General features: G+C 37.5%; 5 protein-coding genes across 5 annotated transcripts; 1 reads left to right on the forward strand and 4 right to left on the reverse strand.

The window, feature by feature from the left end:
• Positions 1–394: 394 nt before the first annotated feature.
• Positions 395–5,526, reverse strand: LOC137726277 (kinesin-like protein KIN-14C). Its single transcript, XM_068465180.2, has 17 exons — positions 5,297–5,526; positions 4,850–5,092; positions 4,601–4,745; positions 4,240–4,349; positions 3,996–4,115; positions 3,679–3,882; positions 3,315–3,524; positions 3,134–3,208; positions 2,903–3,049; positions 2,694–2,832; positions 2,475–2,584; positions 1,980–2,141; positions 1,694–1,914; positions 1,356–1,437; positions 1,153–1,257; positions 948–1,052; positions 395–847 (listed from the first exon to the last, which is right to left on the reverse strand). The coding sequence occupies exons 1-17, from the start codon at positions 5,339–5,341 to the stop codon at positions 668–670; spliced, it is 2,403 nt and encodes an 800-aa protein (XP_068321281.2). The 5' UTR covers positions 5,342–5,526; the 3' UTR covers positions 395–667.
• A 1,046-nt stretch (positions 5,527–6,572) lies between these two features.
• On the forward strand, positions 6,573–7,896 carry LOC137725558 (oxygen-evolving enhancer protein 3-2, chloroplastic). Its single transcript, XM_068464284.2, has 3 exons — positions 6,573–6,946; positions 7,310–7,605; positions 7,699–7,896. Exons 1-3 carry the CDS (start codon positions 6,643–6,645, stop codon positions 7,795–7,797), a joined length of 699 nt encoding a protein of 232 aa, XP_068320385.2. The 5' UTR covers positions 6,573–6,642; the 3' UTR covers positions 7,798–7,896.
• Positions 7,897–8,223: 327 nt separating this feature from the next.
• On the reverse strand, positions 8,224–10,170 carry LOC137725557 (putative F-box protein At1g50870). Its single transcript, XM_068464282.2, has 2 exons — positions 9,996–10,170; positions 8,224–9,496 (listed from the first exon to the last, which is right to left on the reverse strand). Exon 2 carries the CDS (start codon positions 9,480–9,482, stop codon positions 8,379–8,381), a length of 1,104 nt encoding a protein of 367 aa, XP_068320383.2. The 5' UTR covers positions 9,483–9,496; positions 9,996–10,170; the 3' UTR covers positions 8,224–8,378.
• A 1,700-nt stretch (positions 10,171–11,870) lies between these two features.
• LOC137727050 (putative F-box protein At1g47790) lies at positions 11,871–12,956 on the reverse strand. The gene has a single exon (XM_088693321.1). It carries the CDS (start codon positions 12,954–12,956, stop codon positions 11,871–11,873), a length of 1,086 nt encoding a protein of 361 aa, XP_088549447.1.
• Positions 12,957–14,572: 1,616 nt separating this feature from the next.
• Positions 14,573–15,640, reverse strand: LOC137721287 (putative F-box protein At1g47790). The gene has a single exon (XM_068460396.2). It carries the CDS (start codon positions 15,638–15,640, stop codon positions 14,573–14,575), a length of 1,068 nt encoding a protein of 355 aa, XP_068316497.2.
• Positions 15,641–16,050: the final 410 nt, after the last annotated feature.

Genomic DNA, 16,050 nt, shown 5'->3' on the forward strand with positions numbered 1-16,050 from the left:
GCCCACTTTATCCTCATCGTTGACAATTACTTTGCTTTCAAGTGATATATTAATTTAGATTGATATCGAGTGTGAGACGGGAAATTTAAACTTATTGTAGAAGAAGAGTAAATTCGATTTTTTTGTAATGTGACCAAATATATCGATAATAAAGAAAAGGAACAGAATTATTGCATTTTCGTTTATTTATTGGGAGAATGTGAATATTGTTCTTTGTCAAAAAATTAAAAATATTAGAACAGCTTATAGAGAGTTGTGCTAATCTTTATAGAAAATCAATTATAGAGTGTGACATCAACTACTTTCATAACATCGGAATAATTTAACGCACATTTAAAACTAAATAACAGGAAAGTAAACATGAAGATATAAAGATGATCCCACGTCAAAGAGCTAAAGAAATCTCCACGATGGAATATGTTAATCATTAATTGTGATACAAGCGTTCATCACAGCGATCAATCAAGTTACCAAGGCAATAATTCTATATGGATCTCTTAGCACAGGATACAAATTTAGAAGTACAGATTTTGTAGCACCTCGAAGCACAAGAACTACAAAAAACAAACCTTACACACCCCAAATCTGCCTCCATTATACACACAACACACGCTTTCCCTCGTACGGACGACATAAACCGAATGAATAACGAAAATGATGACGAAGGCTAGCCGTAACTTAAACGATTATCGACAGGCTTCATGGACGTTTGCCTTCGAGGAATCCCGATTTCGCAGGCATTGACCCTAGCAGCGAAACGAAGAGAGCAAAGGGATTCCCCAACTGAAGAGGAATCCGGAGAGATGTTGACAACCATGAGCGTTTTCGAATCTCCTCCCAGACAAGGCTGTTTATACATTCAGATGTCATCCAACGATGAAACTATTCCAATTCCTTGAGAATAAAGCAAGCTGCCATAATGGTAAAACTATCAAAGATAACTATACCTGTAGAAGATATGTCAGCTTGGAGTTCCTAAAAGGAACATGGTCCTCCTTTTTCGCCAAAGCAAATATGACGTCGCTCAACGATGACAAACTTTTGTTAATGGCCTAATTATTAATGACATTGTTAGCTAACCGATAATAAAAACTGAGAATATTTCACATGTATCCGGGAGAAAAAGATTGGGGATTTTAAAGAAGAAAGAACCTGAGTTTCCTTCAACCGCTCTCCAGTTGCGCCACTCCTTGACAATCTTTCACTTCCAGCTAGGTCAATAAGATTTAAGACTCCCTGGACTTGTTGTTCAGTGTTCTAACGAGGTTAAAAAGCATATCAGTAGTTAAACTTAGAACAAGCCAATGAAAGATTGCTTAAAAGTAAGAACAAATCAGCGCATGTGGAAAACAAACCTCATTAATCCCAGATATACGCAAGGTAAACACGAAATGGCTTCTCGAAGATTGCTCATTCATATGAGTCTTGCCTACAGACCTAAGAGATCAAGAGATCATATATGACGGCATCAAAAAAGTACATAATCATATATCAAAAGTTGCATACAAAAATATCATTGATAGTACTGCAAATTAGATGTAACGCTAAAATGACACCAAAGAAATAGCATTCAAGAATGAAAAGCCACATCAGTTTTGATGTTTTGAAAACTTGACATTAACATTGCTAAGTGCAGCCTTTCAAATAAAATATCACAAGGCCAATATGGATACTCTTGAATTTTAATGTATACCTGCTACGTGCAGCCTGTTCCAGAAGAGATGAAATTTGGTTTATGCTACAAACATCAACGATCGTCAGGTCAGAAACGTATGTGTTTCCATTTGCATCATGCTTTATCGTGTACTGCTTTCCGCAAACACCATTTTCTGTCTTTAACAAGTCTGCACTGCTTGAACGACTAGTGGATAATAAGTCACGAATGTTCTCATTATATATTTCGAGCATTGAGGCCTGCATATAATTAGAAGGGCATTATAATTTGCAAGACTAAACAAACAAAAAACAAGTTATAGTACCTGCATTTTGTATTTCCAACCCTGGGCCTGAAGAGCTTGACTCATTTGGAATATTTGCTCGAGTGAACGAGGTATTAAACCTTTCTGCTCTGGAGCATCTGATTTGCCCATCATAGTATAAGTTTTTCCGGAACCTGTTTGACCATAAGCAAATATGCAGACCTGAAAAAAGACAATCAGAATTCTATTTAGTACATGTCTTTAACTGTATGAAACGTAAAAGAATTCACCAAAAGGTTAGAAGCAGTTCTAATTCTAAAAACATAATCCAAAAATACACCTAAAATGAAAGAAAAAGGATCAATACATAACCAAAATACCCAATATTAAAGCCTGACAGCCAATTGCTAAAGGCAAAAGTTATGCTAGATTATGCACTTAGAAACCAAAATAATAGGGGAAATAAGTGTCACCGTTTAAAATGCCGAGAAAAAAAAATCAGCCTAATGAACATGTAATTCCTTTAAAAGCATATAAACAAGATTCAACATGTACCTTGTAGCCATCAAGTGCACTTTGTACAAGTTGCGATATTTCCACAAAAACGTCTTGTTGGGAAGTCTCGTGGTGAAACACTTTGTCAAATGTAAAATTAAATTTTTGGCCTACAAGTTCAAACATTTTTAGTGTAATTAGATCCAAAGTGGTGTGTACGTCTATATGATTTTTAAACTAGATTAAATTGAAGCCAAAAAACATTAGACATGCTCATACCATTTTGTACCAAGTCAACGCCTCTGCCAAGAGATTCGGTTGCTGTAGGATAAGAAACCACAGGAGTTTCTGTTGCATTAGCATCATCAGGTAGCAATGGGCGGACTCGACAGAATACCCTGATATTACCTTTTAATTCCTATTAAAGAAGAATATTAGTACCCTGAAATCTTGCTGATTATATAACATGTCAAGCATTGAAAAATTACCAGAATGGTGTTATGTAATTTTTTCCTTAACTTCTCTCCTTCTAGTATTTGCAACTCTGATTCAGCCAGGCGGTTTTGTAGCTCCTGCACGATTCTCTTATGTTCTTCAAATTCTGTCAATGTTTCTGAAGCGGATCGACTGACCATCTAAAAGAAAATAAACAGTATAGGTTAACTAATGAATTGACAGGTATAAGAAACGTTTTGAAACTCGTATTAAATTAATATTACCTTAAGTTTATCATTTGCAGCAAATAACTCATGCTTTAATGTATCTATCTCCTGTTTTTGAGATGAATCTCTTTCCTGGAAAAGCATGCCCACCACAATATTAAAAACTTGATAAATGAGGAAATCACAAATTAAAAAATTAAAACAAAACAAAATAAAATAAAAAGAACGTAACACAAACCTCCAAGGCTTTTGATTTTCTCATCAACCTATCCAACTCTTCACACGACAATTCAGTGTTTTCCTTGTACTTCACCACTTGATCCCTCAAATCTTGAATCTCTCTTGCATGCCGATCGCGGTCATCTCTAACTTGTTGCAGTTCCCCACGAAGGCATTTGATTTCATTATCTAATAGTTCCTTCTGCTTTAATGTTTCTTCCAATGAAGCCTACACACAAATGTGCATACAATAAAGAGACGTGATATATTCTTAAATTCCAGATGAATAAATGGATTATTCCCAATAAACCATCCTCAGTTAACAAAAAAATTGAACTGAAAATAGATATCATCAATGCAAGGAATGCTGCACAGATACTTACTGTTACTTTAGCCAACTCATCTTGCAATGCCTTATTGTGAACCCTCAAATTGCTAAGGGTCTCCAGAACAGTCCTTTTCTCATCTTCAACTCGTTTGAGAGACTCGGTGGCAGTTTCAAGATCTTTTTGGAGTTTGCTATTGTACTGTTGTAGACTCTTGTTGTACTCTTGTGCTCGATTATACAAGTCCTGATACGAAGAAACCTGCAGCGACACAATTTTAGAAATATACCAATTGCAAATTTTGATAAACCGGAGGGGAATTGGGAAAAGAAAAGTAATATGCAGAAAGAAGAGAAAAAAACTGACTGTACTACCTTCTGGTCTGCAACTAATTTCTCCTCCCGCACTATTTCAAGCTTCTGTGAGAGAGAAGCTTGCAACTTCTCAGCTGCATCCCTTGCTTCCTTTTCACTTCTATGACTAGCAATTGCATCCTGTATGCCAAGCAAAGGGATGAAAATAAAACATGTGACGAGAACACCACGAGCCAAAAACAAAAGCAGGGGTAACAATTATATCACCGAAATTAGTGTGTAACCACGTGACTGGAAACCTTACCAACTTCTCTGATTTTTCCTTTGCAAGTTTCTCGTCCAAAGCAGCCATACTTTCCCTCAGCTTTGAGTTTACGGCATTGAGCTCATCGACCTTGTTTTTCATTTCCACCTCTTAGGAAATAAAAAAATTGAACACAGATTACAAATCTGTTCCTCTGAACAAAAACTTGAATATCAAGCACAATATAACCACATAGGTTAATTTGTAACAAAAGCACGATACTACTTGACGAATTACTTGAGATTTCCAACTAAATACTCTATATTATTAAGATACCACCACGTACAAGCAATTTATTGGTCCGGTTATGAAATTATGCCACTCCAACAGACAATGGAATGAATAAAGAGCAAACAACTACCAGTATCCGAGCATTTTTTTTCAGCAGAAGCCAATGCATTCCGAAGCTTTTCCTCCTCGAGAATATGCCCTTCCTCAACCTGCTGCAACCATCTGATGCATAGCTTCAGCCTCTTACTATAATCAGCTAACTGCTCAGCTTTCCCCTGCCATATAATCAAATAGAAAACGTCAGAACAAACCATCAATTCATGGTTCAAAATAAGCACACAAAAAAGCCCTATTTAAAACAATTGAGTGAGAAATAAACCTTATGATCAAATTTCTTCACTTTTAACTTCTCAACCAACAACGCCTCGACTTCTTCCTTCGTAAACTCAACATTGCCACACTCTGATCCCTCCACACTGCCTATATCGCTGGTACCTGCTGCATCTTGCTTAACAACAGCAAGTGGCGGTCGTTGGCGGCCCATGCTACTCGGTACCTCCGGTTTTCTTGTTTCGATTCTTCGCCGCTTGTCTAAGGGAACTTCATCAAGACTACTCTTTTTCTACACAAAACAAAAACCCACAATTAAATTCAACCATTTGAAATCCTTCTGTACACACTCCTACTCAAACATTAATTTGCAACCAAACCCCAACATTGATTTCCTAAATTTTCCATCAATTTCGAACCCAAAACTGTCAAGTTTAAATTTTTTTATTCTATTTTTCAAAAAATCAAAGTTATGAAATGAAAATGTAAAACTTACCGAAAACGGACTCCGAGGAGCCCTGTTCTGGTTGCGAGAAGCCATGAATCAGGTCCCGTTCTTGGCCGTCGATCTGGTTGAGCCGAGGCTCGGATTTGCACAAACTGGGGTTTGGATTGGTGAGATCGAATTAGGGATTTTGGCAGAAAGGAGAAAGAAGACGGAGGAGAGTGAAAATTTTGAAATTGGATCTGGCGGTACAAACATTGACACGCTCCTCCAAAAAGACTGGTGAATATTTGGGCCGGGTCGGGTTTTTGTGGGTCCAAGGACCCAAGTTAATTGATTTATTTAATATGGTCGTTTTCCACACATACAAAGAATTTTATAAGATGGTGTTATTTTCACATCCCTTTTTATGTTTCATATATGGTTTTTAATTTTTTTTTTTTCTTTTGGTTTTCTTTAAATCATTTAATTGGACAGCTAAAAATTAAGAAGAGTAGTTAGGGTAAAAGTTCAATTAGTTTGGCAGACATTAAATTTGGTCTATCTTTAAATCCGTTTTTAAATCATAACAACCTAGATTTGTATCACTATAAATTCATTGAATCCGTTTTCAAAGTTCAATTATTTTGGCAGACATTAAATTTGGCTTTAACACATGAATGGAAAATAACTCATGTGCTTCGGCAAAGGTGTTTTAGCATAACTCTTCAGTGGGTCTCTGAAGGTATAAAGTTGACTGGTGCTCGGTAATTTCCAGATTGATGAAATATGTATAAACAGAATTCATCCTCTAACCACTGATCAAATAGATGTAGATAATCCTTTGTACATAATTCCATCTAGATAAACAAAAATAGAACAAGAACTAAGAAGTGACTTCGATTGTAAAGAATTTTCGAAAAAAAAAAATGCATGTCACGAGTATATGTAAGTACAACAAACCAAATATGCATAATATCATGTGAGAATTTAAAATACGTAAAAACTGCACAATTGATTCAAAATATTGTCATAATCACATCATGAAAGTAGGGGAGTTTCTCAAATTTTCACTTGAACAAAATCTCATGGTTGACGGTTGTGATGAGGCTCAGATGGATGCTATTGTGCTAGAGACTAATAACATCATTGTCATAATCTCATGGAGTCCACGTGTACAAATAATACAATCCTAGTTGGAACATTATCCAGCTTGTCAAATAGAAAATGCAACAAGGAACACTTGTCAACCTCCCATTGGCTAAAGCCATATCCAGCTTATCCAACCAGAAAATGGCAGATAAGGTCGTTACAAATCATCCACCCAAAACAATATAATTTCCACATTTCTGCCACTGAAAACTGGTCGTTGTTAAAAAGCAAATAAAACTACTCAGAAAGTTAGGAAGGTTCAGGAAATGGCACAAGCTATGGCTTCAATGGCTGGCATGCACGGCTCCTCCCAGGCAATTTTGGAGGGCAGCCTCCACCTAAGTGGCTCGTCACGCTTGAACACGGTCAGCAGCACCGGCAGGCTAGCCGTGGTGAGGTCCGGGCTCACCATTAGAGCCCAGCAAGTGCCTTCGGAGCCCGAAACTAGCCGTAGGGCCGTGCTTGGTCTCGTCGCGGTTGGTTTGGCCTCCGGATCATTTGTCCAAGCTGTGCTTGCCGAGGCTAAGCCCATCAAAGTCGGTCCCCCTCCACCACCCTCCGGGGGATTAAGTAAGCCCTTCACTCTTGACCTTGTCGCTACTATTCAGTCTTAGCATGGCAATTGCATTAGAATACTAAAACGTAATACAGAAACTTGTTACGAAGCTGAAAAAACGTATAATGTTTTAGGACTCGTTTGAGATTGTTTATGGAAGAAGCACTTTTGCTCATGAGTCTTATTTTTATTAGAACATAAAAATTCAAGTGCGTATTGAAAAAACACTTAATTTAATTGCATTATTAATCATTGGAATTGGATTTGCCACGCTTTATGTTTAGTTTGATCAGAAACATTGAGACTATGAAATGCATGAATTGTTAATTGGGTGTGTTGAGGAACTTATGGAGGTGAATTTGTTATCGTTGTGGCAGCTGGAACCCTAAACTCGGATGAGGCAAGAGACCTTGACCTGCCATTGAAGGAGAGGTTCTTCATCCAACCACTCACTCCGGCTCAGGCAGCCGCGAGGGCGAAGGAGTCGGCCAAGGAGATTTTAGCTGTCAAGGAGTACATTGACAAAAAGGCATGGCCTTACGTCCAGAACGATCTTCGTCTCAGAGCCTCATATCTCCGTTATGACCTCAAGACCGTCATTTCTGCCAAATCTAAAGCCGAGAAGGAGCCCCTCAAGGAACTCACCGGAAAACTCTTCAAGGACATTGACGGCGTAAGTTCACAATGACACATGCACGACTTTTACTTGACATAGATTTTGGTTTGCATTGATTCATATACTTTTGTTTTTTGTGTCTGGGGACAGTTGGACTACGCAGCAAAGATCAAGAGCACCCCGGAAGCAGAGAAGTACTACGCCGCAACCGTATCTTCCCTCAATGATGTTCTTGCAAAGCTTGGCTAAAACCCTAAAATGGATTAATGTATTTGATGTATAAGGCTTTTTAAGAGCTTTGTTTGACTGTTTATGAGATCAAATCGTTTGGATGCTATTTGGAGGAAATCTAGTGATATTTAAGCATCATTATTTTTGCGCATTAATCGTGAACATAATTGTTTGTTTCCACAAAAAAAGATGCGTGAAAACACTGGTTCTTAAGATGAACGTATATAAAGTTGTAATTTTGTAAACAAGAACAATGTACCTGAAATTTCGATTGCTCTTGATCGAGATCATAAACACATTCCATTACGTACACTCATGAGCGAGTGAATTGAAACAACGTCCATTTGTACAACGCCTTCATGTTCAAAAGATATAAACTTTGGGATCAATGTAGCAATTGGCACAAGTAAAAGGTTCAAATATTTCGTCTAGAACAAAAAAGAAAAAAAAAAAAAAAGATTCAAATTGCTCTTGAAAGAGAGAAGTATAACAAAAATCTTGAAGATCAACATGAACAGCTTCAATATACAAAACAACAAGGGAAATTTTGAAAACAAAAACCCATGTGGACTGAAGTCGTAATTGCTCTAGCTAGTAGTCTACTCCCCTAGTCTCATTCCCTTTAGAGTCACGAGGGTTGATTTGCGTAGAGCAAGTCGTTTCCTGAGGAATTCCGAACGTTCCAAAACCTCAAGGTCCTCAGTTTCCATGTCATAGGAAAGAACTTGCCCTCGGCCATTTCGAAATCTGAGTGAGCTAGAATGAGCTTGTGTGAGAACTAAATGATCCGTCCAAACTGTGTGGTCGACCTTTAAATTTTTCAAAGGAATGATGATCTTGTTTCGACTCCATTTGTGTTCCTTGAAGTCTTCTAACACCAAGATGTGAATGGCTCCCCCTACTGTTTCAGCAACGCCTAGACAGAGATCCCAAGGAAAAGCCCGAACATTCCTCAAATTTAGGAAAACTCCCTGGGGCAAAGTAGTTGTGGTGAGACATTCACTCCACAGATCAAGAGACTGAATTTGTAGGCACGAATGATCATCATGTTCATCTTTTACAATTTTGGAGATATAAATAGCCCAGTTAACCTTATCTTCCTCACAACAATTTGGCTTTACCACCCATCTGCCTTGTTCCAGAAAATTCAGCTTTTGGCGGAGCAAGGGTCTCCACATTTCATCCTTTCCAATTGTTATAACATCAACACCTACTAAACTGCCCTCTCGGCGATAAGCACAGGCCACTTTACACTCACCAGTAAGGGAATTAAAACCGAGGTCCAGAACTACTCTGGTACCCTCGGGTGCCTTGGGCAAGTAGAGCACTTTGTGGGTTGCAGGATTTCTAATACGGCAAACTTGAGAAGTTTTACTCTTCTCCAAAAACAAGCCACTACAATCACACTGAAGCTCGAAATCCCCATAGGAAGCAACTCCCTTCATTCTCCCCTTATCCCATTGGCATTGATAACAAGGTGGCAAACTGTAACGTGTTTGAGCCCTATGCTTTTCTATGAACTTGTAGCCCTCAATTAGCAGACACCATTGCTTGCAAACACACTTGAATCTCACCAAAGACACCACAGGCAGCCACAACAAAATCTGAGCAACAATATCAAAGGGAAGCTCTCGTGATTGTTGCCGCGGCACTTCTTCTTCTTCTTTGGTAGCGACACGTTGGACTCCCATAGTATCGAACATGGGATTAATCAAAGCTGCAATGAAAAAACAAAATTAACAAATCCAAATCAGAACTGGAAGACCTTCATAATGCGACTCCGATACTCATTAAGATAATATATTGTTTACGGACTTTGGATTACAAGAAAGCGATGCTCGAGCTGGATTAATTTGCCGGAAACATGTAAAAAATTGAACCGGTGACAACCCTTCAAGGTTTTAATTAAAATTAAAAATAAAAACAATTGAAACCCTAGACACTAAAGAGGCAATCAAGGGTCTTGAACAAAGTTGAACAGAAATTTTCCAATGCCCGGAAGCTCGCTCAGAAGCTGACAGCCGCATAGCATGGCGGATAACCACATGCCCCACTAAGTGCTCGACGAAATGCATCAGTTAAAAATTCGCATTATTTTCTTGTTAAAAAAAGTTTGATCTTTTACAATGCCCCGAGATTAAAATCCTGAATCCGGCACGATAAGATTGCAATAAGAAAAACTTAGAGCAATTAAATTAAAGAGATCAGATATTTACCATGATCGGAAATTCACAAACTTGTTGACAAGATTAGTGGATCCGAGAAAGCGAAAGCGATGCTGAAACCAAACGGAGAAGAACTTGTTCGTATCAAACACCTGTCATCCAGTCGGTCAGTGGTTCAAATAAGCTCCGCTGCCTGCCGATATTTAAGTTCCACATCCACTCTAACCTACACAAAACATTCGCTTGAGTTGTTGGGTTTCTGGCTGGCTTTGTTTTGTTGGGCCGGGCCCTCGTTGAATTTTAGTTAAGGTTAACTAGTTGGTTCGGTTCGGTTTGGTAGGTTTTTTTTGTTCTTACTTACAAAAATGTTATTCTTACCATCTATTTGTACTATGACACTTATAAAGATGAGACTCACATGTATTGGTGGGATCATACTTCTACTAGAAAGAGGTTACAAGTGATGATACAAATAGATGGTAAGTGTAGCACTACTCTTGTTCTTATTATTTAGTTTTGGTTCAATTATAGAACCGGACTGAATAATCCAGTTTGGATGATGGTTTTGATTTTTTTTTTTTTTTTAACTACAATTCAACCAAATCGAGCTTAGTAGCGTTTTAGAATTCATACAGCCAACCTCACTTGGTGAGATAATGCTTGGTTGTTGTTGTTGTATAGTTTAACCATAATTGACCGATCATGAAAAAAATAGTAATGTTAGGGAGATCAATTATGTAGACCAAATTTTGTAAATCATATCATATGATTGTTGATAATTGAATTATTATTTAAGGTGTTGATTAACGTGCTCATTTTTTATTAGTGACACATCACATGATTTGCAAATTTGATCTAAAAAATTAATCTACCTATCATTAGTCGGAAAATTTTTTACGAAGTTGATGGCTAAAGGATCAAAGCTCCCACAAGTTTTGGTCCCTAACTACATTTGGGATTTTTTGTTAGGAAAACTAATTAAAAGGACTTGAGTTTTAACGATAAGGACAAAATAAAGGGTAAAGTGAATAAAACCATAATTAACCTTTTAGTGTAAAAATATGATTTTTCGTTATAGTTCCCTTATTTGTTTTTTGACTCGGTCCACCAGCCCTTAATGCTTTAAGGATTCTAACTCAAACATATTGGAAGGCCTTTGGTCCAGTTACTGATTTAGGCTTACGTTTATTTATTTTCAAGGACACCAAAACAATACAATTTATAACTTTAGATGAATTTAAAGAAGTAATCGAAAACTTGAAAAGTAAAACAACCATTTGTATGAAACCCTCCTGTGCATCGGGCAAGTAAAAGTATTTGGCGGGTTGCAGAATTTCTGATTCGACAAACTTGAGAAGAACCACCCTTCTCCATAAATAAGCCAGCATAACGGCTTACAATGTTGAAATTCTCATCGGTAGGAAGGCACTCTTAATTCGTCTGGCAGACTGGCTCTGATGTTTCGTGATGAACTCATTGTCCTGACCAATTAACAAACACCATTGCTTGCACGCACACTTGAATCTAACCAAATTCTCATCGGTAGTGAATTCATAATTGCTCAAACTTCTCTTCAAAGAAAGAAGCGCAACAAAATTCTTTAAGGCCAGACCATGTAATTCCAATCGAACGACAAAGAAAAAAGAAAATAAACACAACAATGTAATCCTGTGTACTGGAGAAATCATGGGTTTTACTTCAAAAGTGCACCGACGTTTAAGAAGTTCAAGGGAAAATTTAAGGATCTCTAGCTATGTTTCCACAAAACTCAGCAAAACATGTAGTGAAATCTTAGCACTGAGTGCTATGTTACAACTGGTGACTAAAAAGTTCAAACTTACAGTAACAAAAACAATATAAAAATATGAACAGAAAAAATGAAATTTTGCAAAACAAGGAGCCCATGCGCAGTGAAATTATAAGCCTTTAGTCTTGTACTCCGTTAATCTCTGATCTCATTTCCTTGAGAGAGATGAGGGTTGACTTAAGTAGAGCTATTCGTTTCTTCAAGAGTTCTAAACTGTCAAAAACCATAACAGTCTTCTTTTCCATGTCATAGGAAATAAGTTGTGCTCCACCTTGAAACTCTAGTGTATTTGAACAAGCTCGTTTGAGAACAATTTCATCCGTCAAAATTGTGTCGTCGATCTTTAAAATTTTCAAGGGAACGATGATCTTGTTTTGACTCCATTTGTGTTCCTTGAAGTCTACCAACACCAAGATGTGAAGGTCTCCCCCTACTATATCAGCAACGGCTGGACGATTATCCCAAAGAAACGTCCGGAGATTCTCCAAATCCACGAAAACTCCTTGAGGAAGAGTAGTGGTGGTGAGACATTCACTCCACAGATCAAGAGAATGAATTTGTAAGCACATATCATGCCCCTCGGTTATAATTTCGGGTAAATGAAGAGCCCATTCAACCTTATCTTCCCCACAACAAGATTGAGTCAGCACCGCTTTGCCTCGTCGCAGCCAATTCTGGTTTTGTTTGTGCAAAGGTCTCCATGTTTCGTCCTTTCCAACTGTTATCACTTCAACACCTACCTCTTTCTGTGCCCTATTGAAATAAACACATGACACTTTACACTCACCAGTTAGTGAATTGAAACCGAGGTCCATAAATTCTGTGTCACACACCTGTGCGTCAGGCAAGTAGAGCACTTTGCGGGTCGCAGGATTTCTAATACGGCAAACTTGAGATGTTGTACTCTTCTCCAAAGACAAGCCAGAACAACAACATTTAAGCATGAAATTTTCATCACAAACAGTCACAAACGGTTTTTTATCCCATTCGCAATGATAAGAAGGTGGGAGGGTGTAACAGGTCCGATCTCTGTGTTTTGCAATGAACTTGTAGTCTTGAAGCAACAAAAACCATTGCTTGCACACGCACTTGAATCTCAGCAAAGACAGCACAGGAAGCCAACTCAAAATCTCAACGATAATTTCAAGGGGAAGCTCTGACGAAACTTGTGTCGGCCTTTGTCTTCGTTGGTAGTAACGCATCATTGTCTCAGTATATTATTCTAAGGACACTAGGAGAGCACGAGCACGAGAGATTCAAAGCTACAGTGATAGAGAAAAAAAATTCCAAATCAGAATAGAACGAAAAGGTTCATTCTAAGCTAGCTAATCGAATAAAGCACAACGTTTTTATATTTATGCAAGCCCTAGCTTTACAACCAAAACCCTAATTCCTAGGGTTTAAGAATAACCTTCTAATCCGGTCGACTCTAAATAAGTTACGACTTTGAATCAAAAGACTGTAAATAGCAAGAGCTTATAAAAATTGAGATAAGAACTTACCTGAATTCAAATATGACGAGGTTTGCATTACAATCTATGGGAAATTTGGAATGTCCTTGAAGGAATTATATCAAAGATATGGGTTTGCGGCTCACTACCAATTATACCGGACCTCGTATAATGAGTGAAACCATTTAATACAAGTTGCATAAGTTGGCCAATGTGGGACTTTCATATTATTCAACGCATACAAGGCTAGTAAAATCAAGAAAGTGATGCTCAAATGATGAATATACGAGAAATATGTAGAATCGACTACAATCTTTTTGTAGAAATTGATTTTCCTTGAATTGATTTGTGCAAACAGAGGTTGACTTGAATAGCAAGTCTAATTTATTACAAGCAATTACAATTAACGAGAGATCAATCTAGACGAATCTGGAGGGATTTGCGATGGTGAGAGATTATAACCTAGACCTAGGTGATACCATGTAGAAATTGATTTTCCTTGAATTGATTTGTACAAACATATATAGCATGCAGAGATTGACTTGAATAACAAGTCTAAATAATTACAATTAATAAGAAATCAATTTAATTAGACAAATGAGGCGAGATTTGCGATAGCAAGGGAATCTCGCTGACAAAATTAATAATAAATAAAACTGAAACCCTAACACCAAAAATGCAAGAGAGGGCACCAAACTATGGGGTTTCTTGAAAAGGTTAAAAAAAAATGTCTAATGCGACTTTGAAATTCGTCTAAAAAGAAAATAATACACAACTAAGAGTTACAAGAGTACTTTTCATAAGATTAGCCGAGAACAATAAAACTAATGAGATAAGAAATGCACCATGATCGCAGTTTCACAAACTTATGGAGGTTGGGTGGACAAGAATGGAGATAAAAAATTCACCATGATCGCAATTTCACAAACTTTTGAAAGTTGGTAACTTGGTGGACAAGACTAATTATTTGATTCACTGTTTCTATTAACTTATCCCCTCCTAACAGAAATTCAAAACAAGCTAGAGTGGCGCTCCCAAACCATAACAAAAATTCAGACAAGCTAAAATGACACTCTTAAACCAACAAGGTTCTCTGTTTTACAAGAGTCAGGAGAACATCTATCTTAAAAATAATGTAACAAGCTACGTACAACTATAAAATAAGTGGTAATAAAGCAACTCAAGATTTTTGATTTATAGAAGATGCAAATTAATGTAACAACTGGTATAGCTAATTAACAAGTTCAAACTTATTTGTTAAAAAAAAAGGGTTCAACTTCCCTTGGAAGACTGATATAATAAGACCATCTAAGATGAACAGAAAAATGCAAAGTTTCTCATTGTACATGAAATTATAATTGCTCTATCAGTTAACTGCTCCTTTCCGGTTTCATTCCCTTGAGAGTCATCAGGTTTGACGAATGACGAGCTAATTGCTCCTCCGCTATCTGTGAATATTCGATATCCTCAATACTCCTTCTCCTCAAATTGTAAGTATAAAGTTGATCTCCCCCCGCATAAAATCGGAGTTGATCTGCAGAACAACTTTTGACGAAATGAATTTGATCCTTCAAATGTCGGTTGTCCTTTAAAAAATTAAAGGGAACAGTAATGTTTGGAGTCCATTTGTGTTCCTTGAAGTCTTCTAACACCATGATATTAAGGGCTTCGTCTGCTACCTCAACAACCGCCGGACAGTTAATCCAAAGAAAAAATGAAACTTTGGTCAAATCCGAGAAAACACCTCTGGGAAGAACAGTGTTAGTGATGCGTTCACTCCACGGCTCAAGAGATTGAATTTGAACACACAGATCTTGTCCATGTTTTATAATTTCAGGTAAATGAACAATCCATTCAACCTTATCTTTAACGCAACAACTTTGTTGAAGCAACCATTGGCCATGCTCGAGTAAATTAGGGCTTGAATATTTCAAGGGTCTCCATTTCTCATCCCTTCCAATAGTTATAACTTCAAGCCCTACTAAATAACCCGTCTTCTTTGCCTTTCTCCGGTAAATAGATGCCACTTTACACTCACCAGTAAGCGAATTAAAAGCGAGGTCCAGTGTTCTCGTACCCTTGGGAGCATCAGGCAAGTAAAGTACTTGGCGGGTTGCAGGATTTCTAATACGGCAAACTTGAGAAGTGACACTCAACTCCACATAAAAACCAGCACAAAGACAACTAAGCTTGAAATCTTCTTTAGAAAGAGCGACTGTCTTGTGACTTTTCTGGTTGTATCGATAAGAAAGTGGCAGTACATAATTGGTCCGATCCCTGTGTTTAACAAAGAACTTGTAGTCTTGAATCAACAAACGCCATTGTTTGCACACACACTTGAATCTCAGCAAAGACTCCACAGTCAACAAGCTCAAAATCTCAATGATAATTTCAAAGGGGAGCACTACTTGTTGAGGCGCCACGCATTTACTATACATGAAGAAACTTAGTTAAATTCGTCTTCAGAAGATATAAGTTTTTATTTTATGATGTTACAGTGGAAGAGATGATAAAAAGCAAAATTAAAATACCATGGGAAGAACATAAACTTTTCAAATTCAAAGCTTAGGGTCTGCTTGGAATTGCTTATGCAAGAAATACTTCTCCTAACTAGGGTTGCTTATGTAGGAAATACTTCTCCTAATTAGAGCTTTCAGTACAAATGCTTTTATCAGAAGGATGATGGATTTTTCTTAAAATTTTGAGTGCATCCTAGTTTCCCAGAAAACGCTTGGTCAGAAGCACTTTTAGTTTTCAGAAACAATCCTAAACAACCTTGGAAGGTTTGAGGTATCTGCTTAGTTCCGAAACAACCTTGGAAGCTAATACATGAGTTATGAAGTCGATA

Source organism: Pyrus communis, chromosome 5 (genome assembly GCF_041283825.1).
Source record: "Pyrus communis isolate YQ-2024b chromosome 5, ASM4128382v1, whole genome shotgun sequence".
Lineage (NCBI taxonomy): Eukaryota > Viridiplantae > Streptophyta > Magnoliopsida > Rosales > Rosaceae > Pyrus > Pyrus communis.